The sequence below is a fragment of the Mobula birostris genome, chromosome 5, assembly GCF_030028105.1.
Source record: "Mobula birostris isolate sMobBir1 chromosome 5, sMobBir1.hap1, whole genome shotgun sequence".
Lineage (NCBI taxonomy): Eukaryota > Metazoa > Chordata > Chondrichthyes > Myliobatiformes > Myliobatidae > Mobula > Mobula birostris.
In genome coordinates, this window is record NC_092374.1 from 28,094,904 (window position 1) to 28,109,608 (window position 14,705).

At 39.4% G+C, this 14,705-nt stretch overlaps 1 protein-coding gene across 6 annotated transcripts in view; it reads left to right on the forward strand.

Annotated features, from left to right (window-relative positions):
* LOC140197579 (storkhead-box protein 2-like) overlaps positions 1-14,248 on the forward strand; it is a 332,737-nt gene extending 318,489 nt beyond the window's left edge. For 5 of the 6 annotated variants that reach the window (XM_072257716.1, XM_072257719.1, XM_072257717.1 and 2 more), the window contains exons 3-4: positions 3,965-6,212; positions 10,777-14,248. In XM_072257716.1, the coding sequence (XP_072113817.1) occupies positions 3,965-6,212; positions 10,777-10,966 (2,438 nt within the window). In that variant the 3' untranslated portion in view covers positions 10,967-14,248. The remainder of the gene's footprint in view (positions 1-3,964; positions 6,213-10,776) is intronic. The other variant, XM_072257718.1, reaches the window with a different exon arrangement.
* Positions 14,249-14,705: the final 457 nt, after the last annotated feature.

Genomic DNA, 14,705 nt, shown 5'->3' on the forward strand with positions numbered 1-14,705 from the left:
TCTGCCCACTGATCAGAAAGTGCTTAACCTCTGCTTTCCCCCCTTGTTCAATGAGTGACAAAATGCTAAACTGCTCTCTTGAGAAACTCACACAGGAACTCACTAACACTACGGCCTTGTACCCCATGGACCAGTGTTTTGGGTTCTGATGTAAGATTGCTAGCTTAAAAGATGTGACTTGTTTTGTTCCTTGTAGTAAACTAAATTAGCTACTGGGTGTTTTCTGTTTTCTGAAACAATTGTGTCTTTTTTTTATTTTAAGTGTAAAGAAATAGGAAGAGTAGGTAATGTAACACCTTGAGCCTGCTTTGCCATTCAGTTAGATTCTGGTGTATTTGGTTTTAGCTTCAGATCCTGCCTTTCTCTGTTACCCTTGACTTTGATATAGTCCAAAAACCTATCTTAGCCTTTCAGTATGTTCAGTGAGTTGGTATCCACAGGTCTCTGAGGTAGAGATTTCCTGTGATTCATGACCTTTGAAAGAAGTCCTCATCTTAAATAGGCAATGTCTTATCCATCCAAAGCAACACACAGAAAATGCTGGAGGAACTCAGCAGGTCAGGCAGCGTCAATGGAAATGAATAAATAGTCAACATTTCGGGCCAGGGGAAGGCACCAGAATAAAAAGGTAGTGGGGAGGGGAAGAGGAAGGGGGATAGTGAGAAGGTGACAGGTGAAACCAGGTAGGAAAGATAAAGGGCTGGAGAGGAAGGTATCTGTTAGGAGAGGAGAATGGACTATAGGAGAAAGGAAAGGAGGAGGGGATCCAGTAGATGGTATGTGAGAAGAAGTAAGAGGCCAGGGGGGCGGGCGGGGATTAGAAGAAGAAAGGAGGGGGAGGAACATTTTTTTTACCGGAAGGAGAACTTGATATTCAAGCCATCAGGTTGGAGGCTACCCAAATGGAATATAAGATGATGCACCTCCACCGAGGGTGACCTCATCTTGGCACAAGAGGGGGCCATGGACCGACATGTCTTCCTTCTTATTCTGCAGCTTTGCTCCTCATCAGATACCCTAGCAGGGATGACAGTGGAACAACAATGGCAGATATTTCTGGGAATAATACAGAAGGTGCAGGATCAGTTCATTCCAAAGAGGAAGAAAGATCCTAAGGGGAGTAAGGGGCAACCATGGCTGACAAGGGAAGTCAAGGACAGTATAAAAATAAAAGAGAAAAAGTATAACATAGCAAAGATGAGCGGGAAGCCAGAGGATTGGGAAACTTTTAAAGAGCAACAGAAGATAACTAAAAAGGCAATACGGGGAGAAAAGATGAGGTACGAAGGTAAGCTAGCCAAGAATATAAATGAGGATAGTAAAAGCTTCTTTAGGTATGTAAAGAGGAAAAAATTAGTTAAGACCAAAGTTGGGCCCTTCAAGACAGAAACGGGGGAATTTATTATGGGGAACAAAGAAATGGCAGAGGAGTTGAACAGGTACTTTGGATCTGTCTTCACTAGGGAAGACACAATCTCCCAGATGTAATAGTGGCTGAAGGACCTAGGGTAACGGAGGAACTGAAGGAGATTCACTTTAGGCAGAAAATGGTGTTGGATAGACTGATGGGACTGAAGGCTGATAAATCCCCAGGGCCTGATGGTCTGCACCCTAGGGTACTTAAGGAGGTGGCTCTAGAAATCGTGGACGCATTGGTAATCATTTTCCAATGTTCTGTAGATTCAGGATCAGTTCCTGTGGATTGGAGGGTAGCTAATGTTATCCCACTTTTTAAGAAAGGAGGGAGACATCAGTGGTGGGGACGATGCTGGAGTCAATTATAAAAGATGAAATATCAGCATATTTGGATAGCAGTAACAGGATCGGTCTGAGTCAGCATGGATTTACGAAGGGGAAATCATGCTTGACTAATCTTCTGGAATTTTTTTGAGGATGTAACTATGAAAATGGACAAGGGAGAGCCAATGTATGTAGTGTACCTAGACTTTCAGAAAGCCTTTGATAAGGTCCCACATAGGAGATTAGTGGGCAAAATTAGAGCACGTGGTATTGGGGGTAGTAAACTGACGTGGATAGAAGATTGGTTGGCAGACAGGAAACAAAGAGTAGGGATTAACGGGTCCCTTTGAGAATGGCAGGCAGTGACTAGTGGGGTACCGCAAGGCTCAGTGCTGGGACTGCAGCTATTTACAATATACATTAATGATTTAGATGAAGGGATTAAAAGTAACATTAGCAAATTTGGAGATAACACAAAGCTGGGTGGCAGTGTGAAATGTGCAGAGGATGTTATGATAATGCAGGATGACTTGGACAGGTTCAGTGAGTGGGCAGATGCATGACAGATGCAGTTTAATGTGGATAAATGTGAAGTTATCCACTTTGGTGGCAAGAACAGGAAGGCTGATTACTATCTGAATGGTGTCGAGTTAGGAAAAGAGGAAGTACAACGAGATCTAGGTGTCCTTGTTCATCAGTCACTGAAAGCAAGCATGCAGGTACAGCAGGCAGTGAAGAAAGTTGGCCTTCATAACAAGGGGAGTTGAGTAAAGGACCAAAGATATCCTTCTGCAGTTGTACAGGGCCCTGGTGAGACCACACCTGGAATATTGTGTGCAGTTTTGGTCTCCAAATTTGAAGCAGGACATTCTTGCTATTGAGTGAGTGCAGCGTAGGTTCACAAGGTTAATTCCCGGGATGGCGGGACTGTCATATGTTGAAAGAATGGAGCGACTGGGCTTGTATACACTGGAATTTAGAAGGATGAGAGGGGATCTGATTGAAACATACAAGATTATTAAGGAATTGGACGTGCTAGAGGCAGGAAACACGTTCCCGATGTTAGGGTAGGCCATTTTTTACGGAGTTGAGGAAAAACTTTTTCACCCAGAGAGTTGTGGATCTGTGGAATGCGCTGCCTCCGAAGGCAGTGGAGGCCAATTCTCTGGATGCTTTCAAGAAAGAGTTAGGTAGGGCTCTTAAAGATAGTGGAGCCAAGGGATATGGGGAGAAGGCAGGAACGGATTAATGATTGTGGGTGATCAGCCATGATCACAATGAATGGCGGTGCTGGCTGGAAGGGCTGAATGGCCTACTCCTGCATCTATTGTCTATTGTCTATACCCCATGAAAGGAAACCTGCTCCCTGTATCAATCCTGTCAAGCTTTTTAAGAGATTTATGTCTTAATAACTTCACCTCTAATACATCTGAATCTCAGGGAGAAGGCCCAAGCTAATTAATCTTTTTTTCATAAATCAGTTTTAATGTTCCTTCACCTAAAGTCACTTCTTATCCTTTATCTTTATTCAGCAAAACCAGTCCCACAACATGCAAGTCCGTCAAATGGAAAGCAACACCCTTACATTACCAATGTGTTTTCCATCATCATTTTGTACCAAATTGGAGCTTACTTGACAGGAGATGTTCTTCCCTCAGGACAAGACAGATGGAGTGTCCATTTTCATTTTGGCAGCATCGTCCCTGCGACCTCACTGAAGAATGACCTAATTTTAAGTTTTCAGCTCACATATTCAGTTCCAGAGAGAGTTATTATATGGATTTAAAAACTCACAATCATGAATATGTGACACACTCAACAATTCAGAAACGGTGTCTTCCCCTCAGCCAACAGATTTCTGAACGGTCCATGAACAGTACCTCATTACTCCTGTTTTTGCACTATTTATTTATTTGTGTAATTTATGGTAATTTTATGCCTTTCCAATGTACGGCTGCCACAAAACAACAAATTTAATGTCATTTGACCCGGTGACAATAAATCTGATTCTGATATTTAATCAAGGCTAACATTCCATATTTATTCTGTTTATTAATTTCCTGAAGCTTCTGCATCATAGAACCAGAATGTTATTAATCATTTAAATATTAGTTTCCTTTAATGTGCTTATAGTACACTATAAGGCATAACGAGATTTTGAGTATTAACTGAAAAGTGCATACAGAATATTGATTTGCATAACTTTTTTGCCTTCTTATTGTAGGGGTTCCAACACCCAGTCAAGAAATTCTTCGCCATACATTGAACATGCTCGTAAGAGAGCGAAAAATTTACCCAACTCCTGACGGATATTTTATTGTAACTCCACAGACTTATTTTATTACACCTTCTTTAATAAGAACAAATAGCAAATGGTATCACCTGGATGAAAGGATACCTGACCGTTCTCGATGTACTTCACCACAACCAGGGACTATAACTCCATCTAACTCTGGCTGCCTCAGAGACAGAGCCCATCATCGAAACCACTGCGATTCTTGCAACTGCTTCAGAGAGGAATTTCATAATCACTCATCCACGCTTCAGAAGAAATCAATAAAAGATTGTAAGGACTCCTATTGCCCTCCTTCTTTCAGTCAGATCCCAATAACACACACTGAGAAAAGTAAAAGTACGGTTAACTGTTCATATAAAACTGAAACGTTGCCAAAAACCAAGGACGGAGAAAAGCAGCCAAAAAAATTTGGTCTGAAGTTGTTCAGACTGAGCTTTAAGAAGGACAAGTCAAAACAGTTGGTGAATTTTTCCGCCCAGTTTCCTCCTGAGGAATGGCCTCTCCGTGACGAGGATAATCCGACCTCCATACCACGGGAGGTGGAGCAGGAGATAATTAAACGGATTAACCCAGACCTGACAGTGGAGAATGTCATGAAGCACACGGCGCTAATGAAGAAACTTGAAGAGGATAAGGCCCATCGAAATAAACCAGGCTCGTCTGCCCAGCATAGTGGCAAAAGCAAAAAAAGCAGAGGCCACAAAAAGGCCCATGGTAAGCCCCGATCACACAGTAAGTCAAGAGTTCCTAAGGGTGAGCAATCAGAAGATACACATTTAGATGTAACAGAGTGCAGAGAGTATGAGTTTTATGATCCAATTACCAGATCACCATGTGATAAAAGTACAAGTATGGAAATGAAGGGTGACAACGGCTTTGTTACATATGACAGAATTAACATGGCTGAATCCCATTATCCAGTGACCCCAGAGTGGGATGTGTCTGGTGATCTGTACAAGAGAAGGATGGAGGGTCAACTTCATGAACATTCCAGGGAAAGTTTACAATCCAAAGTACATCGGAGCCACAGCCATACGCAGGATAGAAAATCAAGAAATGATCGGACCAGCAAAGCCAAGGAGCGGTCTAGATCAATGGATAATTCGAATAGACCCCTTGGCACTATTTTGTCAGGCACTGCAGAAGAGATGCAAGGATGTAACATGGATGAAAGCCACTTGAGTAATGACAAATTGCGTTCTTCCAAGTTTCTGGGCCATCACAGATCAGGGCTGACATCACATTCAAATCATATCACTGAGCCTAGTATACCCGAATGTGTTGATGTTGATAATGTAGCAGGCCTCGATGATGCCTGCAATCCACTGGAACCTATCACAGCTGAAGAAACCTTGCCTAATTGCAATGAGCCTAGTGGCCCTGATGCTGTCGTAAAAGCAGATGATTACTTTCAGTGTAATGCGCCCAAGGAGACTATTCGGACTGTATCTTCCCTAGCAGCTAACTGTAATGATGAACATCTGTTTAAAGATTATGACACTTTGACCTTGTCTGATGGAGTTAAGAAGCTGTCCCCTTTGGACAGATTCTTGAAACATCCACCTATTGAAGAAAATGTGAATGGACAGCTGGAACAATTGTCACTGCAGCAGAAGCATTATCCTGAAAATATAGATATGAACAGCATTAATTTGCCTGTAGCGTCACAAGCATCAACAGTGTCATTGCCAAATGGACAAGTGTTTAAATCACAGTCTGAAACTCAAACTGTAAATCACATGGAAAATAATAGCCAGGATCTCCCTGGAATTTCTTTATATGAATCACAACACAATAAACCATCTGAATTGTTTCACCCTAACTGTGAGAACCTTGTTGGTCTATCAAGTGCAGTGCAATCACTGCCAGAGCACGGAGACATGGCCGGGCATCAGGAGTCTTCTTTTGATTATTATAATGTTTCCGATGATGACTCAGAAGATGGCACCAACAAAAACCAACAAGAAGGTAAGAACCGAGAAGATGGTGGGACGGTGCAATGGTTGCTAGAACGAGAGAAAGAGAAAGGTCTCCAGCGGAAGTTTGAGAAGCATCTAACTCTCCTGAGCCCAAAGGAATCTGACACCAGCGCCAGTCAGAAAGCTTCACATTCTGCTCGACTAGATAGTATGGACAGCAGCAGTATAACAGTAGACAGTGGATTTAATTCTCCACGGTAAGCACGTGAATGTAAATCCAGCACAGTCATTCATTTGAGAGCTTTTAAGTTTTTTTCATCTTGTAGTAGAATGTTACTTAGTACAAGGTTTCAAAGTTAGCTAATACAATGTATGTAAGATAAAACCTGTAAAATTGAGAAATAAAGAATGGAGAATTGATTTGTCTAGCATAAAATGTAATTCATCATAGTGATGTACTCTAGTCCTCATAGTTCTTTCTTTGTTTCTTAATATTTATTAGATAAACTGACAACTTTATGTAAACATGTAATGTAGAAAGATGTTCGGACTTTATAAAGAGCAAGTTACTCACCACTTGACTTCACAAACTGATCCATCATATAGATGACATGTAAGATTATTATGCAATATTTGCCTGCATGAATGCTGTCTCAACATTATCCAACCAAATGCCCATTCTGTAAGCATTCACTCCCTCTGCCTTAGCAGGCGTCATAGGCATGGTGTGTATAGCCTACAAGATAGACTGCATTAAAGATCCAGAGCTCCTGCCAGCCCTTTGGCCATTTGCTTAGAAGGGCAAGTGTATCAGATGCATTGCATGTACAGGTCCCCTTCCAAATCCTACCTCATCACTGATCTTCCATTACTGCTGGAACAAAGTCCTGGATTTCTTTCATTAACATCATGATGTAAGTTCCTTTACCAAACAGACAACCTAAAGGTAATAAGGAATGGACAATAATCTTGGCTTTGTCATCCCATGTGTAAATAAAAAAAAAAACAAAATTCAGATTTGATTTTTAATTATTTTTAAAAAATGAATAAAACCCAAAATTCTATTAATTTTGTGGTGATTGCTACTGGCCAGAAACAGAAGCTGAAAAAGTGAAAATAATACATAAAAAGTTAGGCTTACTGTAACATCATGATTAAATCTAGACTAAACATTTTAAAACATGAGTTCTAGTTCAACTAAAACTGCTGGAGAATTTAAACTCCCATTAATTGAACAAATCTAGAATAAAGCTTGGAACTATGAGATTGAATATGATAAGACATAGGAGCAGAATTAGACCATTCAGTCCATCGAGTCTGCTCCACTGTGGCTGATCAATCCTGCCTTCACCCTGTAATCTTTGACGCCCTTACTAATCAAGAACCTATCAACCTCCACTTTAAATAGACCCAAAGACTGTCTCCACAGCTGACCTTGGCAGTGAATTCCACAGATTCGCCACCCTCTGGTTAATGGGGTTCACTAATGCCCGTTGGTGAAGTTAATTTGCCATCATTACCTGGTCCAAGCTGCCACAGAGATATGGTTGAATTTGGCAGTTCCCTGAAATGACACTTTTGCTCTGTAAAAGGATAGTTAGAAATGGATATTAAAGCTGGGCTTCACAGCAATGCAAACATCCTCTGAAGGAATATTTAAAAGAATTGGAATATGTTGTCATTTCTGATGTAAAATCTAATAATGCAACATAGATTTCTCATGCTATTTTTTTAACATAAGTTGTGTGCAAAGGTTTCTGTCACCAAGATCCAAGAGCCAAAGTAATTTTGCGGAGAGCAAAACAACAGATTATTTTTCACTGGATAAATATAACAATGTTAAATAATACTCCTTGAAATTCTAACACACATTAATGTGTTTTTATTGTTCTACATGACTGAATTTTACCAAAAATCTGAACGCAAATAATTGGGAACTCATTGTGCAACGTTGTTCTGTTGTGCACAGCCTTGTTTGTAATTAGATTTTGTTACTGGGGTCACGGAAAACTGACAAGCCCTCACTACTTTCCCCAGACTGCCCACTTTTTGTACAGATTCTGTTATACTGAGTTTTAGATGAGACCTTAAAATTAAATCATGTATAATAATTATTTGGCATTCTCTGCCACAGAGAATATTCAGTGAGTGCACTTCAGGTTAACATGAAAAGACTATGGACAATGGAATAGTCCCTGGATTTTTTGATTGACACAGCAGCAGGCGGGGTGGGGGTGTGCTGTTTTACTACCCACATGCCCAATAACAGATTAAACATTTTGGTGGTGCTACTGAGAGCTGAAAGTCACTCAAAGCCTGAGGCAATGTAGAGCTTGGGGATGAAATTAGAAAGGAAAGTAGGAAGATGAAGCGTGTGTATAAAAAATCTTAACACATAAAATCAAAGTAAACCTTTAACTGTGTGATAAACGTGGGATGGGTGAAAGGAATGAAAAGGAAAGAATGATCAAAATGGCAGCTAGAATGTTTGATAGACACACGAAGTTCAAGTGAATAATATGCAGTGCCTTCAGAGTTGGCATGTGGTATAGACATTGACAATAAGGAGGTAAAATGTAAAATAATAGAAGTGAGGAGCACAGAGCAAACAAGGCGTATTAAATGTTAGCATCTTCAAAACTGCATCCATGACCAGGCCTGGATATACATCATATCAGAAGTAGGCCACTTTGCTCTTTGCGTCTTCTCTGCCATCCATGAAGTTCATAGCCAAGCTTCTACCATGCTGCTGTTTTCCACACTCCTTATGAGAGCCTTCCTTATGTGCCTTCAATTTCTGTGATCGAGGGACTGAGTTTGAATCCCTACCACAGTAAATAAAGAGGTTAGATTTATATCATTGACCACACCATATCTCTGATTCCTTTGAATGAATTGGATGACTGAGCTTCTGTGGCCCTTTGGATTACAGAATGGCAGAGATTCACTGTGCCTGCATGAAAAAATACCTCCTCGTTGTCTGTCCAAATTGCTTATTTCTTCCTATGAGATTGTGATGCCTGGTTCTCAGCCAGGGAGAACTGCATCCAATCTATCCTCTCTAACAATGTTTGTAAATTTCAATGAGATATCTTCTCATTCTCATAAACTCTAGATAATACAGGCCTAATTTGTTCAATCATTCCTCATATGGGGAGGAAAGCAAAAGGCTAAGGAGTACAGATCCAGAGGATTTCATATAAAGATCATCTAATCTGATGTTTGTTTTTGATCAAAGGAGATTGAAGAGTGTTTTGATTGGGGGGTATACGTCATTGGGTGGCCTGGGTAAGAGTAAAGGCCTCTTTCCCGTAGTAAGGAGGTCAGTATTAGGGGGTAGAGAATTGTTCGTCATTGGAAGGAAGTTGAGAAAGAAATGAGTCCATGTAATGACTAGTGAGCACCTGTTTCTGAAAGAGCAGTGGAGGCAAAAACTGTCAGTACACTTTAAACATATACCTGGATGGACATATGAAGGATTTTACCATGAAACAAGTATTGCGATGTGGAATTAACCTAGAGCACGAGGGTCCACCTTATGTGCCTTGAATTTCTATGATTGAAGGACTGAGTCTGAGCCCCTACCACAGTAAGTAAGGAAGTTAGATTTATATCTTTGATGCCCTAACATCTTTGAAGAAAGGAAACTTACTGTTCTTGCCTAGGTGGCCACTCGGTTCACTCTGGGGAATGTAACTACTGATGGTCATGCTCACTTCCTGTGGGCAAGTAAATAAACCATTGGGGCTACCTGCACAAGCATTGTTCCCATTTTCCTAAGAGTCCATGTCTTAGCCACAGTGCAGGGCAAACTGTCCAATTTTGTACAGCTTCAGAGCACATACAACAAATTCTAGTATATGCATTCATGACTTTCAAATCATTATTTAAAATGCTTAGAAAATCACAAGTAGAACATTACCATCTCCAGTATATTCCTTGGAAGAGAAGCCTGACCAGTAACAGCGCCAGGTAACAACTTCTGGATTTACTCAGTGTGACTGCCTACGTGGTTGCTTATTATACTTAAACAGATGGTCATCGCCTTGTAGGATAGGACTGGATATGTTTAAGACACTTACACATGACAAAGTGGAATGCAGAGAGACAAAAGATTTCCAAGCTAATGAGCAAGATTTACCCAAGCCATTGACAGTTGTAGTCCACTGTTCTATCCTGTATTAAGTACGTAAGCAAAATATGCAACAGGAAGCAACATAGAAAATGCCCACAAATTAAGTTCTGTGTTATTGCAACATTAACATTTTCTTTATCTTTCATGTTGTCCTGCTGGTCAGAAATCTGTGCATCATGCCTGTTAAAGTGTCAACTTTCTGGTTTTTCTTTCTTCTTTAATTTCTCTTTCATTTTAAGAGTGAATTTTATGATATCAGCAAAGTTGAGATGGTGGGTTGTTTTAAGAATCATATTAATTTTTATTTGTGAAATGACTAAGTACAACTGTGAAGGATGTGCAATTCTTGAAAACAACTTTGAAAAGTCCTTGCTGACAACACACAGCAGCAAGTTCTCTCTCTGCACAAAGTTAACAGTATCAAATTATGATGTTTCAGGTAAGTACAGCAGGAATATTTTGTTGTCCTAAGCATGAATCTGTACCCTCCATCACACTTCACCAACGTACACTCAGAAGAACATCCTCTAAGGTTCTGCATTGGTATTGAAGTTTCCCAAATTGTCTATGCCTCAGGCCTCTGAGGAGTGAGTGTTAACCAAGAGAGCCAGAAGTTGTGAAGGATTAAATGTTGTGACATTAGTGTGTGGGAGCATTAATGTTTTTCCATCCATGGTGTCTTTCAGTACTCGTGAAAGTCTGGCCTCTAACACCTCAAGCATATTAGACAGCAACAGACATCAGAACCCCACTCTTAGTCCGGGACATGGAGGCACGTCTGAATTCAGTTTCCGAACAACCGCAGATCCTGCACCAAGTGAACCTGAGAAACTGCAGAAGCCTGCGAAGTGTCTAGCTTCTGTTACCAGTGTTTGAGTGCTGTCAGTAGTAGATGTCAGTGACAGATTCTGTACTACACCCTTGGCAATCACACACCTGCACTTCAACTGTTATTTGATACACATTGAGCATGCTCGTACATTATAGAGGCTGTGCAAACTGCATGTAGAAGCCATTTCTATGACTTGGAACTCTTTTGTTTCCATGAGTACTTATTAATTTTACTTCTTCATCCTTTAGGTATTGAGTGGGTAATGCATCTTACTGCATGGCATTCGCCTACATCATACTGCATGAAACGTCCATTGTGATTTTGGTAAAGAAGAAAAAAAAGCACAAACTGTTTTGCACTTCTTGGCTTTGGGTTCTTGATGATATTCTATCAAAACTTCATTTTTAGAAATAATCTTCTTTAGAACATTATCAAGCCAGCAAAATATTTCCTCAGTGATTTTTGCGAAACCAGTAGCTGTGTTAAATCTGGATGAGCACCTATGTGACAGTCTTACACACTGAAGATATTATCTTCAACTCTATGGTCAGTTATTTCCAATAAATGTTATTGTTAATAATAGTTGTGTGGTACCAACAGATATATGTTGCACTATTAAAAGATAAAATAATGTCTCATTTTTTACTGTACAAGGTTATACATCTGGTGTTACTGTACATATAAATCACTATTGAAGTTGTTTAAAGCTAACCATATAGAACAACAGTAATGTTGCTACAAGTTTTACAGTTGCTGTAAATCTTCACCAATATATGTGAACTTGATGTGCATTATTTTCTTGTACAAATAAATATGCTTCAGAGAAAATGCTGCTGAATAAGCATCTCTCCAGATTGAACAAAAAATATTTTATTTTGCATGCACAGAATAAGATACAAAACAGTACATTTGAGGCATTTCGATCTCTACAAGGGTCAAAGTTCGAGCAACACTAACCTCACCTGTGCCCCAATATTATGTTGCCACCACCTGTATTAATTACTTTTCATGCTGTAAAATACACTCAGCGGCCTCTTTATTAGGTACAGGAGTGAAACCTGGTGTGGTCTTCTGCTACTTTAGCCCATCCACTTCAAGATTTGACATTTTGTGTGTTAAGGGATGCTCTTCTGCACACCACTGTTGTAATGTGTGGTTATTTAAGTTATTGTTGCCTTCCTGTCAGCTTGAACCAGTCTGGCCATTCGCCTCTGATCTCTCATTTTTTTTGTTTATGCACCATTCTCTGTAAATACTAGAGACAGTTGTGCGTGGAAATCCCAGGAGATCAAGAGTTTCGAGATACTCAATCCACCCTGTCTAGCACCAACTATCAATTCCACAGACAGCCATTTAGATCACATTTCTTCCCCATTCTGATCTTTGATCTGAACGACAACTGAACCTCTTCACCATGTCTGCATGCTTTTATGCCTTGAGTTGCTACCACTGGCTGATTAGATATGTTGTATTAATGTTCAGGTGTACCTATTAAAGTGGACACTGAGTGTATACACTTGTTTTATAGACAGAACCTTACCATTCTTGGATGGTAGTTTGAGACCTGCAGCCATTTATTGCTTTGTAATTAAATGAGTTGCAGACACTTGTAAAGAAAACAAATGCCTTGATGCCACATTAACGATAAGGAGGTATTAGAAGATTGTTTGTCACATGGTGGCACATGTAGCCTGATTTTATGTTTGCTATTAACACCAATACTGGCACAGCCGCAGGTATGTGTTTACATTTGTGACTCTCTTTGTGTTCTGTGGTGCCATTAAATAATTCATGTTCTATCATATTATCGCTTTTATGCCCCAGAGCAGCAGATTGTGTCTCAGCCTCTCACATGCTTCAAACTGAATCCAGCCTTCTAGTCCTGTGTCTTCAAATAAAACTGCCTTTGCTCTCATCGTCTATTTTGCGGGCCTTGTCCTTCAGCAGATGGGAGAGGGCCCTTTGCAAAAGAAAAGATCTTGCAACATTTTTAATCTCTTGGAATTGTGTCACTATTTCTTGTACACCCAAATCACGTAATATCTGTGATATTATAAACACATAAATCAGGCATAAAAGTGTTCAAGGCAATAAGAGTAGTGAGATATTAGCTTATAGCAGAGGTTCCCAATCTAGGGTCCACGATCCCCTTGCCTGATGGTATTGGTTCACATAAAAAGGTTGGGAACCCCTGGTTTATAGATATCTCCCCTCTCATTTGGTTCAACTGGAAATTATAACAATAAAACAAAAAGTGAAGTTTGTTTTTAAGTTGTTGCTATAAACACAACTTTAGGGAATGAGCAATTTTTAATATAGAATGTATATATGTTAATAACATGTGTGCCTGATCTGTTACCATTCATGATAAGATCACAACAAGACATTGCTGATGAGATACATGAAATTTATATGCAGTGCTAGATCTGAAATGAACTTTAATGTATGTAACACAAACCTTTTTCTTCACTCTAGTTAAGATATTGTTCATTATTGCACATAACTACCTCCATAGCTTTTATGAAATGGTAATGGAGACTGCAACATAGCATGCCTTCCTTTTCTTGCATCTTCCCTCCCCCGACCACTCTTTCTATCTCTGTTACCATCTCATAACTAAGCTCTCACCAGACGATTGCTTCTGAATTTTTAATGCTGGTGCTTTAACTCCTGGAAGTGTGGGTTCCAAACTGAGTTGACTTCCATACAATATTCATTTAAGTTCATGGTCTTGTTTTGAAACACATCGAAGCATTAAAAAAATAGAAACCATAATGAGGAGATAGTGTCAAAGGTTGGTCTATTTTTAAAGTTTAATTTGGAAGGAGTACAGATTACTTTTGTCTTTGTGGGTGAATGAATGAATTATAAGTATAGTATGAACTTAATGATTATAAATGCAAACAGCTTTTTTCTTCAAGCAGAAAGGAGTACAGCAGCCGAGACTGCCTTGTATAAATACGTTTGCACTGATTAAAAATAACAAAAAGAAAAGCATTTTAAAAAATCTCTCTGGTTGCAGTTGGTCATCCAGATAGATGTGTTTATATATTGTAAAACAATTTCTTACCAAACTTTAGTTCATGGAATGTCTTCCCTAACATTACTGGATTATGTTACAGTACAATATAATAAGCTTGTTTTGTAAGTGTATTATACTGTAAAATGATGTGTTTAGATGTAATGCTTAGTACAATAACTTGAAAAATTGTAAACAGGGATTTTTTTAATGTTCCTTATTTAAAAGTCCCTTTATGTGAAATGTATTTCTGTTGTTACTATTGTAGTTTGTGTGGATTTCCCCTTTGGGATTGTGTTATTTACTTTAAAGCCATTAAATAACATGTTTCTTTAACATTTTACAAATTTTTGCCTTTTTCATAAAATAGTGACATTTGATTTTCTGCAATCTTTAATTAAACATCTCTTTTAATCTTTAATTAAAATTTGACTACGCCTGATCGAAAAATCTTACTTCCCATTCTTGTATTTTCTTTACGTATTTGTGTCAGTTTTGCCCTGGTTTATAAATGAAAAGTTCCCATGTGAACTTGTTATTGCTCTAATCACACCACGCAATCACTGTAAATTTCACTTATTTATTTAATGAGATACAGCGCAGAAGAGACCCTTCTGGCCCTTCGAACCACGTTGCCCAGCAACCCCCAATTTAGCCCTAGCTTAATCATGGGACAGTTTACAAGGACCAATTAACCTACCTACTGGTATGTCTTTGAACTGTGGGAGGAAACCCATGTGGTCACAGGGAGAATGTATAAACTT